Below are 14,500 nucleotides of genomic sequence, written 5' to 3'. Positions count from 1 at the left end.
AAGCCAAAATGGAGAAGCTATGTGTGAAAAACTAAGTACACCCTTACTGCTTCCATAGGAATTAAGATGCTTAGTAGCAGACAGGTGCTGCTAATCAAATGCCCTTGATTAATTGATCATCAGCAAGTGTGACCACTTCTATAGAAGCCAAAGTTTTAGCAGTTTGCTGGTCTGGAGCATTCAGGTGTGTGTTAACACAATGCCAAGGAGGAAAGACATCAGCATTGATCTTAGGGAAGCAATTGTTGCTGCCCATCAATCTGGGAAGGGGTATGTAACAGGGGAGTTATCCCTGTTCAGGTAATGTGCCTCTAATCCAGCAGTGTGGTGGTTAACTGCTGGTAGTCAATTAACAAACACCATCTGCCTGATTAGATTGCTTAGAAAAGTCTGTCTTTTGAGACAGGAAGAGAGACTCCTTAGCTCACACCTGAGCTGAACTTGGAGACAGAGCAGAGATTGTACTTGACTCTCACAACTTGTCTTGAGCCCTGCCAGAAGAAACAGCAGACCTGCTTTCAAGACACAGGGGAAACTTCTAAACCTGAATGCTGACAAAACCTGAGGAAAGGTAGCAATGCAAGAACAGAGAAGATTTTCCCTCCAAACCACAAGGAACAGATAAGACTTTCATTTATGAGACTTTATATATCTGCTTATTTCATGCTATATGTTTGGGGCTGGGAGACATGCTTATCTAAAGGGAGTGTGGGCTGCATACAGTAGTATTTCACTAGAAATACTCCCAAGTGAATAGAAGCTTTGCTTACCCCTTGTTTGGATGGTTTCCTGATGTTAAGGAAACAGGCGCAATAAAAGCCTTATTTAATTTCACTATAACCAGACTCCCTTTCATACCTCTGTGAGCGTCCGCCTACATATGGTGTCCGAAGTGGGACGAGAGGTGGTTCTTGAAGTTAGAAGGAACCCGGAGTTTGGCCTTTGAAATTTTTTATGTTTTTTGCCTACAAACAGCCTGACCAAAGATCTCATGCAGCAGAGACAGAGTTAAAGGGACACACCCAGGCAGGAAACTTACACTGCACTGAAACTTACAAAACCACAGATGGACTCTTTTCCCGAAAGAGAAACTGCTGAAGCAGGTAAACCTTATTTGCCTATCACAATAAAGTGTAATATGGTCATTGAAATAGGGGGTTTGCCTTCCAGCCATAGTCAGGGTTTAAGAAGTGAGTGAGCCCTTAAAGGGATAGGCGTTTGTTGTTTTCAAATGTTTAGCTGAAGCAGTGAATACAAATTGTGACCCATGAGTGGTACTGATTCTGCAAGTAAAGGCTGCCACACCGCATAGGACTACCAGCTGTGAAAATTGATGCAAGACTGTGCTGAAGCAGGGGAATTTTAAGTAAACAAGTGCTGAGGGTAAAATTGCCTACTAGAAAAAAGGAATTGCTGAACAGTGTAAAAAATATCCCAAAGTGTGAAGAGTGAATGTCATAATACCCAAAGTTGAGACTGAACTCAAGCAGAAAATCACATTATTTGGCTGAAGCAGAGAGATTGCCCCTAGCAAGTAAATGGTGTAAAGCAAACATAAGTTTTTACCTAGCAACTACACATCCAACATACCTAATGAGAGATTATACCTAGCAAGTAAATGGTGTAAAGCAAATAGATGTTTTGACCTAGCAACTGCACATCCTGTATACCTGATGAGAGAAAATGCGTGCACACTACTGCTGATATTGTAAAACTTACCCAAGAAAAAGAAAAAAGTCTACACAGATGCCTGTGAGAGCCACGACCTCTACAAGCAAAATATGCCCACCTGTAAGACTACCACAATTGGTTCCAGCAAATACAGTGGCAACAGCTGCAATAGCGCCTCCTGAGGTCAGGAAGAAAACTACACCTGAGAGCCCCAAAATGGAGGACAAGATGCAGCGTTCTTGTAATGAACCCTACCCCACGGAAGAGTGGCCCTTCCAGTCCAATAAGGAGGAAGACATCTCTTACGGGGAACCCGAACCGAGTCACATCCACAAAACACCCCAAGAATGGTGGGGGTGCCTGAACTCGGCACGAACAGAAAAGACCGCTCTCTATGATGACTTATATGGTCGACAAGAGAAAGAGCGGGAGCAGCAGATCACCCAATATTTCTGTCAGATAAAGCAACTGCAAGAAAAGCCTGGCTTATATAATGACGCTGTTTAAGTATTAAATAAAGAAGGAGACCCCAGTATTCCTGATGGGACGGAGTCATCCAAAACAAAAAGGCAGAAAAAGAAAAAGAAAAGCGGTTCTTCACTTACCGTGGAAGGAACAGACACGTCCGCAGACCCTGTGGGCATCCGCCTACAGGGTATAAGGCCATTTCCAAACAATTTAAAGTCCATCATTATACAGTGAGAAAGATTATTCAAAAGTGGAAAACATTCAAGACAGTTGCCAATCTTCCCAGGAGTGGACGTCCCAGCAAATTCACCCCAAGGTCAGACCGTGTAATGGTCAGAGAAATTGCAAAAAACCCAAGAGTTAAATCTCAGACACTACAGGCCTCAGTTAGCATGTTAAATGTTAAAGTTTATGACAGTACAATTAGAAAAAGACTGAACAAGTATGGTTTTTTTGGAAGGTCGCCAGGAGAAAGTCTCTTCTCTCTAAAAAGAACATGGCAGCATGGCTTAGGTTTGCAAAGTTGCACCTGAAGAAACCACAAGACTTCTGGAACAATGTCCTTTGGACAAATGAGACCAAAGTGGAGATGTTTGGCCATAATGCACAGCACCACGTTTGGCGAAAACCAAACACAGCATATCAGCACAAACACCTCATACCAACTGTCAAGCATGGTGGTGGAGGGATGATGATTTGGGCTTGTTTTGCAGCCACAGGACCTAGGAACCTTGCAGTCATTGAGTCGGCCATGAACTCTTCTGTATACCAAAGTATTCTAGAGTCAACTGTGAGGCCATCTGTCCGACAGCTAAAGCTTGGCTGAAATTGGGTCATGCAACAGGACAATGATCCCAAGCAAATCTACAACAGAATGGCTGAAAAAGAAAAGAATCAAGTTGTTGCACTGGCCCAGTCAAAGTCCAGACCTCAACCCGATTGAAATGCTGTGGCTGGACCTTAAGAGAGCTGTGCATAAACAAATGCCCACAAACCTCAATGAACTGAAGCAACGTTGTAAAGAAGAGTGGGCCAAAATTCCTCCACAACGATGTGAGAGACTGATGAAGTAATCGTTTTCTGTATGACTTTAAGTTATTGCTGCTAAAGGTGGTTCTACAAGCTATTGAATCATAAGGTATACTTAGTTTTTCACACATGGCTTCTCCATTTTGGCTTTATTTTTGTTAAATAAATCATGACACGGTGTAATATGTCATGTGTTGTTGTTCATCTGAGGTTGTATTTACCTAATTTTAAGACCTGCTAAGGAACAGATGATTGTTATTATGTCCTGATATGTAAAACCATAGAATTCAAAGAGGTGTACTTTCTTTTTCACACAATTGTGTATATATACATATACATATATACACATATATATACATACATACATAAAAAGATAGAGACAGCTGGCACTCCAAATGCAATGATATAGTGCTGTGCATGTTCTATAGGAATCAATAGTAAAAAGTAGTCAACCCCAAAAGAGCAAACAAAAAACAGCACTCAGTGGTAATGATGCAAAGAAAAACACTGTATTAAAGATGGTATACAAGCACACTTAGTGGTAAGGATGCAAAGAAAAAAACTGTATTAAAGATGGTAAGTGTGCTTGTATACCATTTTTAATACAGGGTTTTTCTTTGCATCATTAACACTGAGTGCTGTTCTTTGTTTGCTTTTTTGGGGTTGACTACTTTTTACTATATATATATATACATACATACATACATACATATATACATACAACTGTCGGTTCCCTTGAAACAGGGATCTATGTTCTATAAGAATAAAACACATCTATTTTCCACTTTAATCAAGTCTGTGAGTCCCTTGTACTCGACAGTTGTTTATATTTGCTCTACTAGTGCACCCAGGCCCGTTAACCATGGGAGTATCGCTCCACTTTATCCCTGGAGCTTCAACCTCTTCAGTGGAAGGACCAGCAGTAAAGCAAATTCTTTATGTTCTCTTCCTATTACAATATGAGTGAAGTCTGCAAAAATGCACCCACCTGATGAAAGGCATATGATATGGTCTTACAAAAACAAAGAGGCAGACGCCCACGAGTTGCCCTGTGGTCAACAGAATGTATCGATTAGATCTGGAGAGAGCCAGCTGAATCTGCTCTGCCCACATCTTCCGATTTGTTGTGCTGAAATGAAAAGAAACAATATTAAGGAACCGAAAAACAAAATGACAGAAATGAAACAATATATTTTTATTTATGTAGCGCCAAAAGTGTACTCCACGCTTTACAAAGACAATACAGTACAGGGAATTATAATAATACAATAAACGCAGCAAAGTCAGACAATAGGAAAGGAAATCCCTGCCCAGGAGCTTACTATCTAAGTGAGGAGTGACTGCTACCAATTTTAGATTGGCTGACCTGGCATTGACAATGTTTCCTGCGCTCAGCTCAACCATCTCTTCAAATCCTACTGCAAATATGTCAGGAGGGCAGCTCCCATCATCTATGGAGTGATAAAACACAACAAACATACTGTACTTTGAACTGTAGATCACTTCAGGCAAGTACATGAAAAGAGGTGAAGTAAAATGTAGCTCAAACCGCTTGGTTTTAAAGTCATCCACAAGAGTTAGTTTCATAAACATATGTATTGCTCAGCATTCCTAGATTGATACCTGTGCAGGCAGTGGTTTATAGATTACAAACCAGCCGTTCCAAACTGGTTTCATTCTGTACCACATTTGGAAAACTGAGCAAAACTATCAGCACCATTCAGTTTTCAAGTGTTTCAAAGTATCAATAAGTACATTTTGGAAATGTTGTAAGTATTACAATGTATAGTGATTTTAGTGAGAATACTGTGCTTGATGTTTTGCTTTTCCCCTATCCAGTCTTTTACACAGCAGCTAAAGCTGAAGGTTTAGAAGCCACAGGAGTGATCCTGGACATTTTGTACCAACAGTGGTACTTCTATTTATAGCACAGGTCAGTAGCCTTAGATCATAAAGTACTGTATATGTTACTAGAGCAATTATTCCATCCCACACTTACCCTGAAAATCAGGAAGCCCAGAGAGCTTCGGAGAATCTAGCAGCCAGTCTGTGAGTTCACTGCAGCTGAGGATATTGCTCCGAAATTGCTTTCCTCCGTTTACGTTCCAGGTTCCTACTGCAACGCGGGTCCGTTTGAAATTTGTGAATTCAAACTGGCGTTCTGACATGGCTTTTAAGACACTGGGAATCACTGTGGTATGACAAAAAAAGTCTGAAGATTTAGTTGCACATAGTAAAACGCAACCTAGCAATAAACAGGAAACATCTAAACATGTAATACAGTGTTTTTCCACTCTCTCTTCAGGATGCTCAAGCCAGGTCATGGTTAATACACACATATAATAATAATACAAAGATATGTTTGTTAAAGCACTTAGTATTTCTAAACTCTCATCTGGCAGGGGTTACAAGAGAAAAGGATTGAAAATTACAGATGTCATACTTTATTTAGTCTACCTGTGTCTTTGCTGTCCTGAGCAGGGATTCCTTCTCCTATTGTGTTAAAAAAATGTAATTGACACATTTATTGTATCTTATATCTATTTTGTTTGGTTTCAAACCTATTCATACTTTTTCTTATCTCTTCAGGTAACACCAAGCATACATCTCTCCATACTTCTTTGAGTTGTCTGAAGCTTCTGAATGATCTTCACATTTCGGGTCCAAGTTTCACAGCCATACCTGAGCACAGGCAGGAGTTTCCTTGAAAGATTGTTCATTTTAAATGAGCTCAATCCCATCTTCATTCTCCTATTGTTACTTGGCAGGAAAGGTAGACATAGGTGCCTATGCTAGTAGCCTTCATAACCCACTTATCAAGGCTTTTTAGCTGTTATCGGCCAAAAATGCCTACAGCGATTCAGTAAGCCTCGATAAGTGGGCTGAATCACCAATTTTTGCTGCCGTCAAAAACAAATCACCAAGTGAGCGGCGATAAGCCACTTATCGCCAGTTTTGAAACTTGTGCAATTCTAGTAGCCTCAATAAGGTTATCGAGGCTCTAGAATGGTGATTTCCTCCCAAAATCCTCTCGCCAAAAAAAGTTGTCGTGAAACTGCCAAGAAGCTTCAGAAGCGGCGGTGGCGGCGAGAGAGGGACTTGCATCGGATTGATGCTGGGGGTCTCCAGAGCTGATACACAGCACCGGAGGCCCCCGACATTAATCAAGATGCAGAAAAAATGCATTTACAAGCAACTTCATTACCTTAGTGGCTAACCACTAAGGCAATGAAGGGGTTAACTACCGGTGCCCGGTTTATTATGGGTAGCGGGGGTGGGTGAAGGTGGTAATTTGCCCTTGGTGGGTGTTTAGGCCTTGCAGGTGGAGTAAACCCCTTCATTACCATAGCGGTTAATACCACCCGGTAGGCATAAACATCCATCCTTGAGGCTACTACCCCCTTCACCCAATCCGTCTACCCCCAATAAAGAAAAATAAACACAACAAACTTACTAAACACCACAACAATAATAGAACTAAAAAGCCTCAACTACACATCAATAAAATTATTCTAACACCAAAACCGCAAAAGAATAAAAATTATATTATACCAAAATAATAGAATACAATTAAAGAAACACCTAACCAACAAAACAAATCAAGAAATAAAACCACTAGCCAATCCTAAAATGTACTAAAAACAAGCCATCCAAATTCCAAACAATTTAATCAAAACAATAAACAGAAATAGAAAAAATAACAATCAATTCAAAACAAGCCCTCCTTTGACAGAGGCGAACATGAGATCGCTGACTCCTCGCCAGTTTTGGGCAGTTTGCTATTGCAGGTCTTCTGAGCTTTCTGAATACCGTGATAACAATGCTAAAAAACTGGCAGTGTAACAGGACCAGCGAGTTGGTTTATGAAGGCTACTAGCATAGGCCCCATAGTCTTCAACGTCTAGTTCTATTCCATGTATTTTGATCTTTGCAGAGCTGACATTTGTTGAAAATCACTTTGGTCTTGCTGAGATTTATACGGAGACCAAACTTCTTACTTGCTGCAGCTAGTTCTCCTATTCGTTGCTGGAGTTCTTCTGGACTTGTGACAAAAATAACAATGTTAGCTGCAAATCATAGGTAACTCAATTATTCACCATTTATTCGGCTACCTTTTTCTTCCCAATGCAATGTTTTGAATAATTCTTCTAGTGTTGCTGTGAAAAACTTTGGTAACATGGGGTCTCCCCGTCGCACTCAGTGGCTGATCCTTATCTTGCTTGTATCTTCATGTAATCTAATGGTTGATGTGGCATTCTCGTAAATATTCTTCATAATGTCAATGTACATCTCTTCAATGCCTTAAAAACAGCAGAGGTGTAGACAGAATCAAATAAATGTTCCTAATTTACAGATCCTAACATGAGTGTGAGATTGCATAATTACTTTGGGAAATCACTTCTTGTACAACTTGGATATGGTTAATTTTGTTTTATCCACTGCAAAATCTTGCTTGTTCTCTAGGCAAGGCAAAGTATAGGGTCTGTTGCAGCCAATTATGGTTAGGTAGTGTGTCCACGGTGTGAGTCAATGAAAGTCTTAATAGTGTTGCTCACCAGAGGTAAACGTCCGGAATCCGGATCTGCAGAACAGATAGTAGACAGAATCCCAAGGAGGAGGAAGCAGTGTTAGTAGACAGGTCACACACAGAGGTCCAGGGCAGGCAGCAAAGGAAACGAAGTCAGGTGACAGGCGAAAGGAAGTCCAGGGCAGGCATCAAACAGGAGGGTCAGGGGGCAAGCCGAAATCAGGAACCAGGTAATCCAACAGTAGAAAGCAAACAGCAGCAGGAAGCAACACAGCTAACAGGTAGCAGGAAAGTTGTGAAGGAAGAGACTGTAAGGTGCCTTCTTATAGACCAGGGAATTCGCATGCTGTGGTTAGTACAGCTGACAGCTAAGAGACTGTAGACCAGGAAGCAGACCTTTCTAGTTGAGCCCTGACACCAATTAGTGAGTATCTTCATAAAATTTTTGTGAGGGTCTTCAAGTCTTCTTTGTCTCCATACTTGTGTATCAGGATAACTCTGGCATTCCTCCATTGTTCTGGCATTTTCCTGTTCTTCAAGAAGCATATAAAAAGTTTTGCAAGGATTATCTTTAATTCTTCGCCAGTTTCTTTCAAGATTTCATTTGTAAATCCATCTTCCCCAAGAACCTTCCTATTTAATATGGATTTTATTGCCTTCAAAACTTCTTCTGAAGAATGCATGGCCCCACACATCAGTGGTTGTTTCTTCTTGCTCTTCTTCTGATGGATTATATCCTTGTCATCTGTGTTCTCATACAATTTCATGTAGAAGTCCTCAACCCGCTTTATGATTAGTGCACACACACACATACGGTGAAGAAATTAAAATGGCAGTGGGCCGGGTATATAGCAAGAAGAAATGACCACTGTTGGACAAAGATGGTATTCGACTGGATTCCAAGAGAGATTAAAAGACCAACACAACAACTAAGTAAGGATGAAATAAGAAAATGTGTTGGAACGTGGAGACGATGGACTTGCAACCGCAGTACCTGAAAGATAATTGGGGAGGCCTTCATCCTGCAGTGGATCGACAAGTACTTAAGATGATGATAATGAGGATGTATACATATATCATACATATGTAACGGGTGCTCCCTCTGGCCTGACCCACCCAATCTCATATTGGCCCGTGTAGTCTAACCAGTCCCCCATTACAAGGCGTGTGTGGTGGTGCACCTGCAAGTAACAGGACTCTTGAGTCTCCCGCTTGGTGTTATTAGGGGATGTCATCAGGACAGGTAGCTGAGGTAGTGGGTGCGAGTCCAACTTACTTCATGTGCAGCGCCTCCACCTCATCAGGATCTGTGCTTCCGCAGGGAGATGGTCCTGGTGAGGAACTCCTTCTTGGTGGTGCCATCCACTGCTGAGTAACTTCACACTCACCCAGTGGAGGTATCTTTAACAAGGGCATCTTTATTTGCATGGTGGTATGGGCAAGCTGCCCCTCACAGATAACAGCTCAGCCACTCATCTCTTTGCAGCACTCTCTTAGGAAGGTCCCTTGTCCCTAATAGAGCTGCTTTCCACCTTTACTCTCAGAGAGAGATTCCCCAGCTTCTCTGGCTGCTGTAATCTCCTCTCCTGAGCTGCTTTGTCTCTCTGTTGAGCTGCTCTGTCTGTCAGCTCCTCTAACTCTGCTGCGTCTGCTTACTCTGCTGCATCTGCTTACTGACTCACAGCTAGCAGGAGACACTGCAACAATGTTGCAAACCTTCACGTGCCTCTCAGTGAACAGAGCAGCACAACAACAGGAAACTGACTTCTAACTTTAGGCAGTGCTGTGTCTTATATCACCCCCCGGAGAACAAACCTGCTCTGTACCACTAAGTGTGGGCACAATGCATGTTGTCACTTCCTTTGGGGACATATGACACCTCACCAGGGTGTGAGGGCAAACCTCCATGATAACTACTGGCATTCCTGCATACTTACCAGGTTTACTGCCAGCATGAGAAAGAGATATGTACACCAATCTTACAAATGGCTACACATAATAAAATAATGTTGCAGTGATCAAACAGTTCTAGCAAAATTACTGTAGTATCTAAAAAAAATAAGCACCAGGATATTGTGAAAATGCCTTAAAGTGCACCCTTGGAACTCCACTTCAAAGACCTGATCCTCTAATGTACATCCACTCCAGAGAAAGTTCTTGTATAGCAGATTGTCTTGATTTAATGTAAGTAACTTAAGAATTTCAGTGGCTAACAGAAAACACCTACAGATCCACATATCTGCATCTTAACTTGATTATAGAGAGAGAAAGTTTCTGCTGCTCTGCTAGGCTCCCATTCAATATGCTATGAACCCATATTTTAATGGAGATGAACACTTCTGCAGCACAGGGAAGATGTATTTACAGTATATTGAACACGTCATAGTCTGTTAAAGAATTATATTGTATTTAAATGTTCTCTTTTTGGGCCTCTTAGAAATAGCTACCACTGAACTGGATTATAACTTTGTCATAATCGCTTTAGCATTGCAATTGCTGTTATCTTGGTTTCCTTGTCGAGGTATGAATCTGGTCTTTAAAAAAAGCAGAATGTGTTTGTTGCAACCTATAAACATGTGGATAATTGAGATTGACTTTAGGGCACCAATAGCCCTGTTGAGGCTCAACACAATGTGTGCTTCAACTTACCCAAGAGTGCTGAGCTGTCCATTAGCATCCGTCCTTTGTCTGCATATTCCGCACTGAAGAAATCTCCCATGAGGAGCAGGTCAATGGCTTCTTGCTTTGCACCATCAAAAAAGTTTGTCTGTATGGTTCTGGAAACTGAGCGGGCTCCATCTTTCAGCTTCCCAACCTATATGATCAATGCATTCGCGAAAATGAACACCACCGGTAAAAACTTATCAAGCTTGAACGCAGAGGGATAATGATATTTTTGCTTTCCATACCTTAGCTTTGCCTTCCAATGCCCTGCTTCCTGTAAAGATCATGCTTAGGTTATGGCCATTGACTGACCACATGGACTTGTAAGATTCCTCAAAGCGCTCCACCACAGACTTCATATCGATCAATCCAAGACTCTCCAGCTGGCTGCGTAGGACCTGGACATGGAAACAATAAGTAACAAGTGAACCGGAATTCATCCATTCAGTGCCAAATGACCTGTAATGCATCCGGGGTCAATGCCCTTCTCGCAGTGCAATTTTCAGAATTATTCAATATTGCAGAAGGGTGTGTGTAGCAGGGGAGTTATCCCTGTTCAGGAAATGTGCCTCTAATCCAGCAGTGTGGTGGATAACTGCTGGTAGTCAATTAACCAACACCACCTGCCTGATTAGGTTTCTTAGAAAAGCCTGTCTTTGAGACAGGAAGTGAGATTGTTCCTGAGCCTCACAAGTTGTGGGACTGACCAAAGGGACAGATGTCTTGAAGCCTGCCAGAATAAACAGCACGCTGCCTGCAAGACACAGGGGAAAGAACCTCTAAACCTGAATGCTGAGATAGCCTGATGAAAAAGGCAGCAACCCAGGAACAGAGAAGACTGTCCCTCCAACTACAAGAAACAGATAAGACTCTCCTTTATAAGACTTTTGGTATATCTGCACATATCAAGATATATGTTTGGGGTTGGGAGACATGCTTATCTAAAGGGAGTTGTGGACTGCATAGGTTTCACTAGAAATACTCCCAAGTGGAACAGAATCGTTTTTTGACCCCTTTTTTTGAATATGTTTGGATGTTTTTTCTTATGTTAAAGGAACAGGCACAATAAAAGCCTTATTTAATTTCACTTTAACAAGTCTCCCTTGCATACCTCTGCACACGTCCTCCTACAGTGTTGTTATACAGTATCATACAGGCATATGGTTAATCATATATAGACGTGTAATTGCAAGGCATAGAAAGGTATATGGAGAAGGGGAACTTGTAGTCTTGGGGCTAGTCACTTAATCTTGGACTTGAATTATTATAATCATCTTAAACCCAGCTGATATCTAGCCCTGGATTTCTGCGTCATGTACAATATCACTGCGACTAAATACCAATGCAGGTTTGCTCATAAACTTACCTCAAGTGCAATATAGGATTGGACACTGTTGGTGCGATGTAAGCAGTCTAAGCAATTTATACGAAAGGTGCCCTTCTGAAACCTATAGAGAAATCATACAACATACAGAAAATGACTATGCAAGTATTGTAAACTTCCATCATTGTTTTAAACGACTTCATTCTTTGACAACTTGTTTGTGTGTTAATCATTGTGATGTATTTACGATCTTGAAAATTCAAGATCAAACACGTTAATGCTACACTGAATCTCAAAGAAGACATAAGAGCTGGAAGCATGTGCCCCATATGATTACCACACACCTAATTCTTATAGGATTCCAGTATAATGAGACAATTAAAATAGAACTTTCATTCCTTTGAGGCGCTACAAAATGTATAAGACAATATGAAATGGGCACAAAATCTGTGTCTTGTCCAAAGTAGGCTAATATATGCGAACAAAATTATTTTACATCAAAAAGCGACTTTAACTTAATTAGGCCCAGATCCACAAAGCTGTTAGATCAATGCTCATAACATGACGTTACCTAAAACAGGAATGGAAGTAGTTTTCCCTGACTTAGCATGGTATCCCCAAAGCTAACTATATGCAAAAACGATGAGCATTATAGTTTATTATCACAGTCGCCGACAGATTTACCGGGGCCTAGGACTAGAGTTCCCACAGGCTTACCCCGTGACAGCAATCTTGTGCACTCTCCAAAAACTGGAACAATCTACCGGAGACTCTCACAGCCACCACCAGTCTAAGTTCTTTCAAAACCAATGGCTGTCAAACATTTTAACCTCGTCTGTAACTGCTACATACGTCTATAATACAGTATATATTATCTCTAACTGTGAATGCACACCCCCAAAATACATACAAAAAAACTCCTACCCCCTAAAATATCTCTAACTATGAATGCTATGTCTTATATATAATGTATACACCATTCACTTATGTAACTATATTTGTAACCATGTATTATTTGTCATCTTAACTCTGTGCCAAGGACATACTGGTAAAACATTTTATAAATAAATTAATTAATTGATTTCACATCTCTATTTCCCCCCTCTCTTCCCATGTATTTCTCTCCCCCTGTCTCACACTTATCCCCTCTCCCTCACTCACCCTCTCTCTTCCTAACTCCCCCTCTTACAGCCCCTCGCACTCTTCCCCCCCTCCATCAATTACCCCCACCTCACTCAAACCCATTCCATTAATTCCCCCTCATTCTTCCCTCCCCCTAGGCACACACACATAATTACCCCCCCCCCCGCAAGAACATACAACCCCCTTCCCAACCCCAAAATACATACAAACCCCACCACCCAAATTCATACAAAAACCCCAACCCAAATACATTTAAAAAACACCCCCAAGTACATTTTTTTAAAAAACACCCTCCAAATACTTTAAAAAACACCCCCAAATATATACAAGAAAACCCCACACCCAAATATATACAAGAAAATCCCAGACCCAAATACATACAAACCCCACCCCCTAAATACATACAGAAAAAAACAAATACATATAACCCCCAAATAAATACACACAAAAAAACATGCCCCAACTACATACCAAAGAAAAACTCACCCCCCAATACATACCAAACCTCCCACCCCCCAAATACATACCAAAAATCACCCCCAAATGCATACCAAAAAACCTCACCCCCAAATACATACCAAAAACCACCCCCCAAATACATACCAAAAAAAACCACCCCCAAATACATACAAAAACTCCCCCCTCACCCCACAAATACATACAAAAAAAACCCACCCCCCAAAATACATACAAAAAACACTACCCCCCAAATACATACCAAAAAAAATCTCAACCCCACAAATACATACCAAAAAAACCCACCCCTGTAATGCATTAAAAAAAAAAACAACTCCCAAATACATACCAAAAAAAAAAACACCCCTCAAATGCATATAAAAAAACCTGAACCCCCAAATACATACCAACACCCACCCCCAAAATACATACAAAAAAACTCCTACCCCCTAAAATACATACAAAACACACACTTACCTTGGGGATGGTCTCAGGCCCTGGCTTTCCCACACTGTGGGCCTCTCTCCCTCACTCTCCCATGACGGGATTGATATAATTGTATCTAGTTAGATGCCTTTGGTTAATGTCCATTCAATTCAATACGGTTATGTTACAGCATGTGAAGACATTGATTACACTACGGCGCGCGACTACTGAGTATATAAAGAAGGAGTTGAGCTCCGTCTATGATCCCTGAGGAAGCTGGATACCGGTGAAACATATAGGGCGATTTACAGCTGTTTGAACAGGCCACCGAGGAGATTATCCAGTGTGAGCACCTGTCCGTGAAGTGAACCCAGAAACTACGCGGTGGAGACATCACATGGTGCAGTCTCGGAGGGGAGATCAGAACACCTAAGCCACTGGAGTCTGAGGTTTCATTTGAAAAATCTCTTGATTTTTGAGAACATCTTCAAGATACCAGGACCTTTACGTTCAAACTTACCAAAAATGCTTGAAAATGGCTCCTAATTTATGAGAGTATATATCACCGGCACAATGGCCATTTTTTTGTGGATTTAAATTGTGTTGCACCATTTTTCATTTTTCCTCTTTCATATGAAAATTGAGAGCGGCGCTTGCGTTTTGTTCAAGAATTGTTTGTTTAAATCATACCTAACTGACCTGGTGTTACACCCATACAGACCCTTTAAAAGCTGTTCTGGAGGTGAGTAACGCCATGTTGAGGTATTACATTATTAACGATCCCCTGAGGA

The 14,500-nt window shown here is 41.2% G+C and overlaps 1 protein-coding gene across 2 annotated transcripts in view; it reads right to left on the bottom strand.

Moving 5' to 3' along the window:
* SYNJ2 (synaptojanin 2) overlaps positions 1 to 14,500 on the bottom strand; it is a 162,245-nt gene that overhangs the window by 66,005 nt on the left and 81,740 nt on the right. For both annotated transcript variants that reach the window (XM_075596992.1, XM_075596993.1), the window contains 6 exons: positions 11,727 to 11,808; positions 10,606 to 10,758; positions 10,346 to 10,511; positions 5,168 to 5,359; positions 4,535 to 4,619; positions 4,157 to 4,297 (listed from right to left, as the gene is read on the bottom strand). In XM_075596992.1, coding sequence (XP_075453107.1) covers positions 4,157 to 4,297; positions 4,535 to 4,619; positions 5,168 to 5,359; positions 10,346 to 10,511; positions 10,606 to 10,758; positions 11,727 to 11,808 — 819 coding nt within the window. The remainder of the gene's footprint in view (positions 1 to 4,156; positions 4,298 to 4,534; positions 4,620 to 5,167; positions 5,360 to 10,345; positions 10,512 to 10,605; positions 10,759 to 11,726; positions 11,809 to 14,500) is intronic.

This window comes from Ascaphus truei, chromosome 4 (genome assembly GCF_040206685.1).
Source record: "Ascaphus truei isolate aAscTru1 chromosome 4, aAscTru1.hap1, whole genome shotgun sequence".
Classification (NCBI taxonomy): domain Eukaryota; kingdom Metazoa; phylum Chordata; class Amphibia; order Anura; family Ascaphidae; genus Ascaphus; species Ascaphus truei.
The sequence above is the reverse complement of the archived record's forward strand: the minus strand, read 5'-3'. Positions and strand labels throughout refer to the sequence as shown.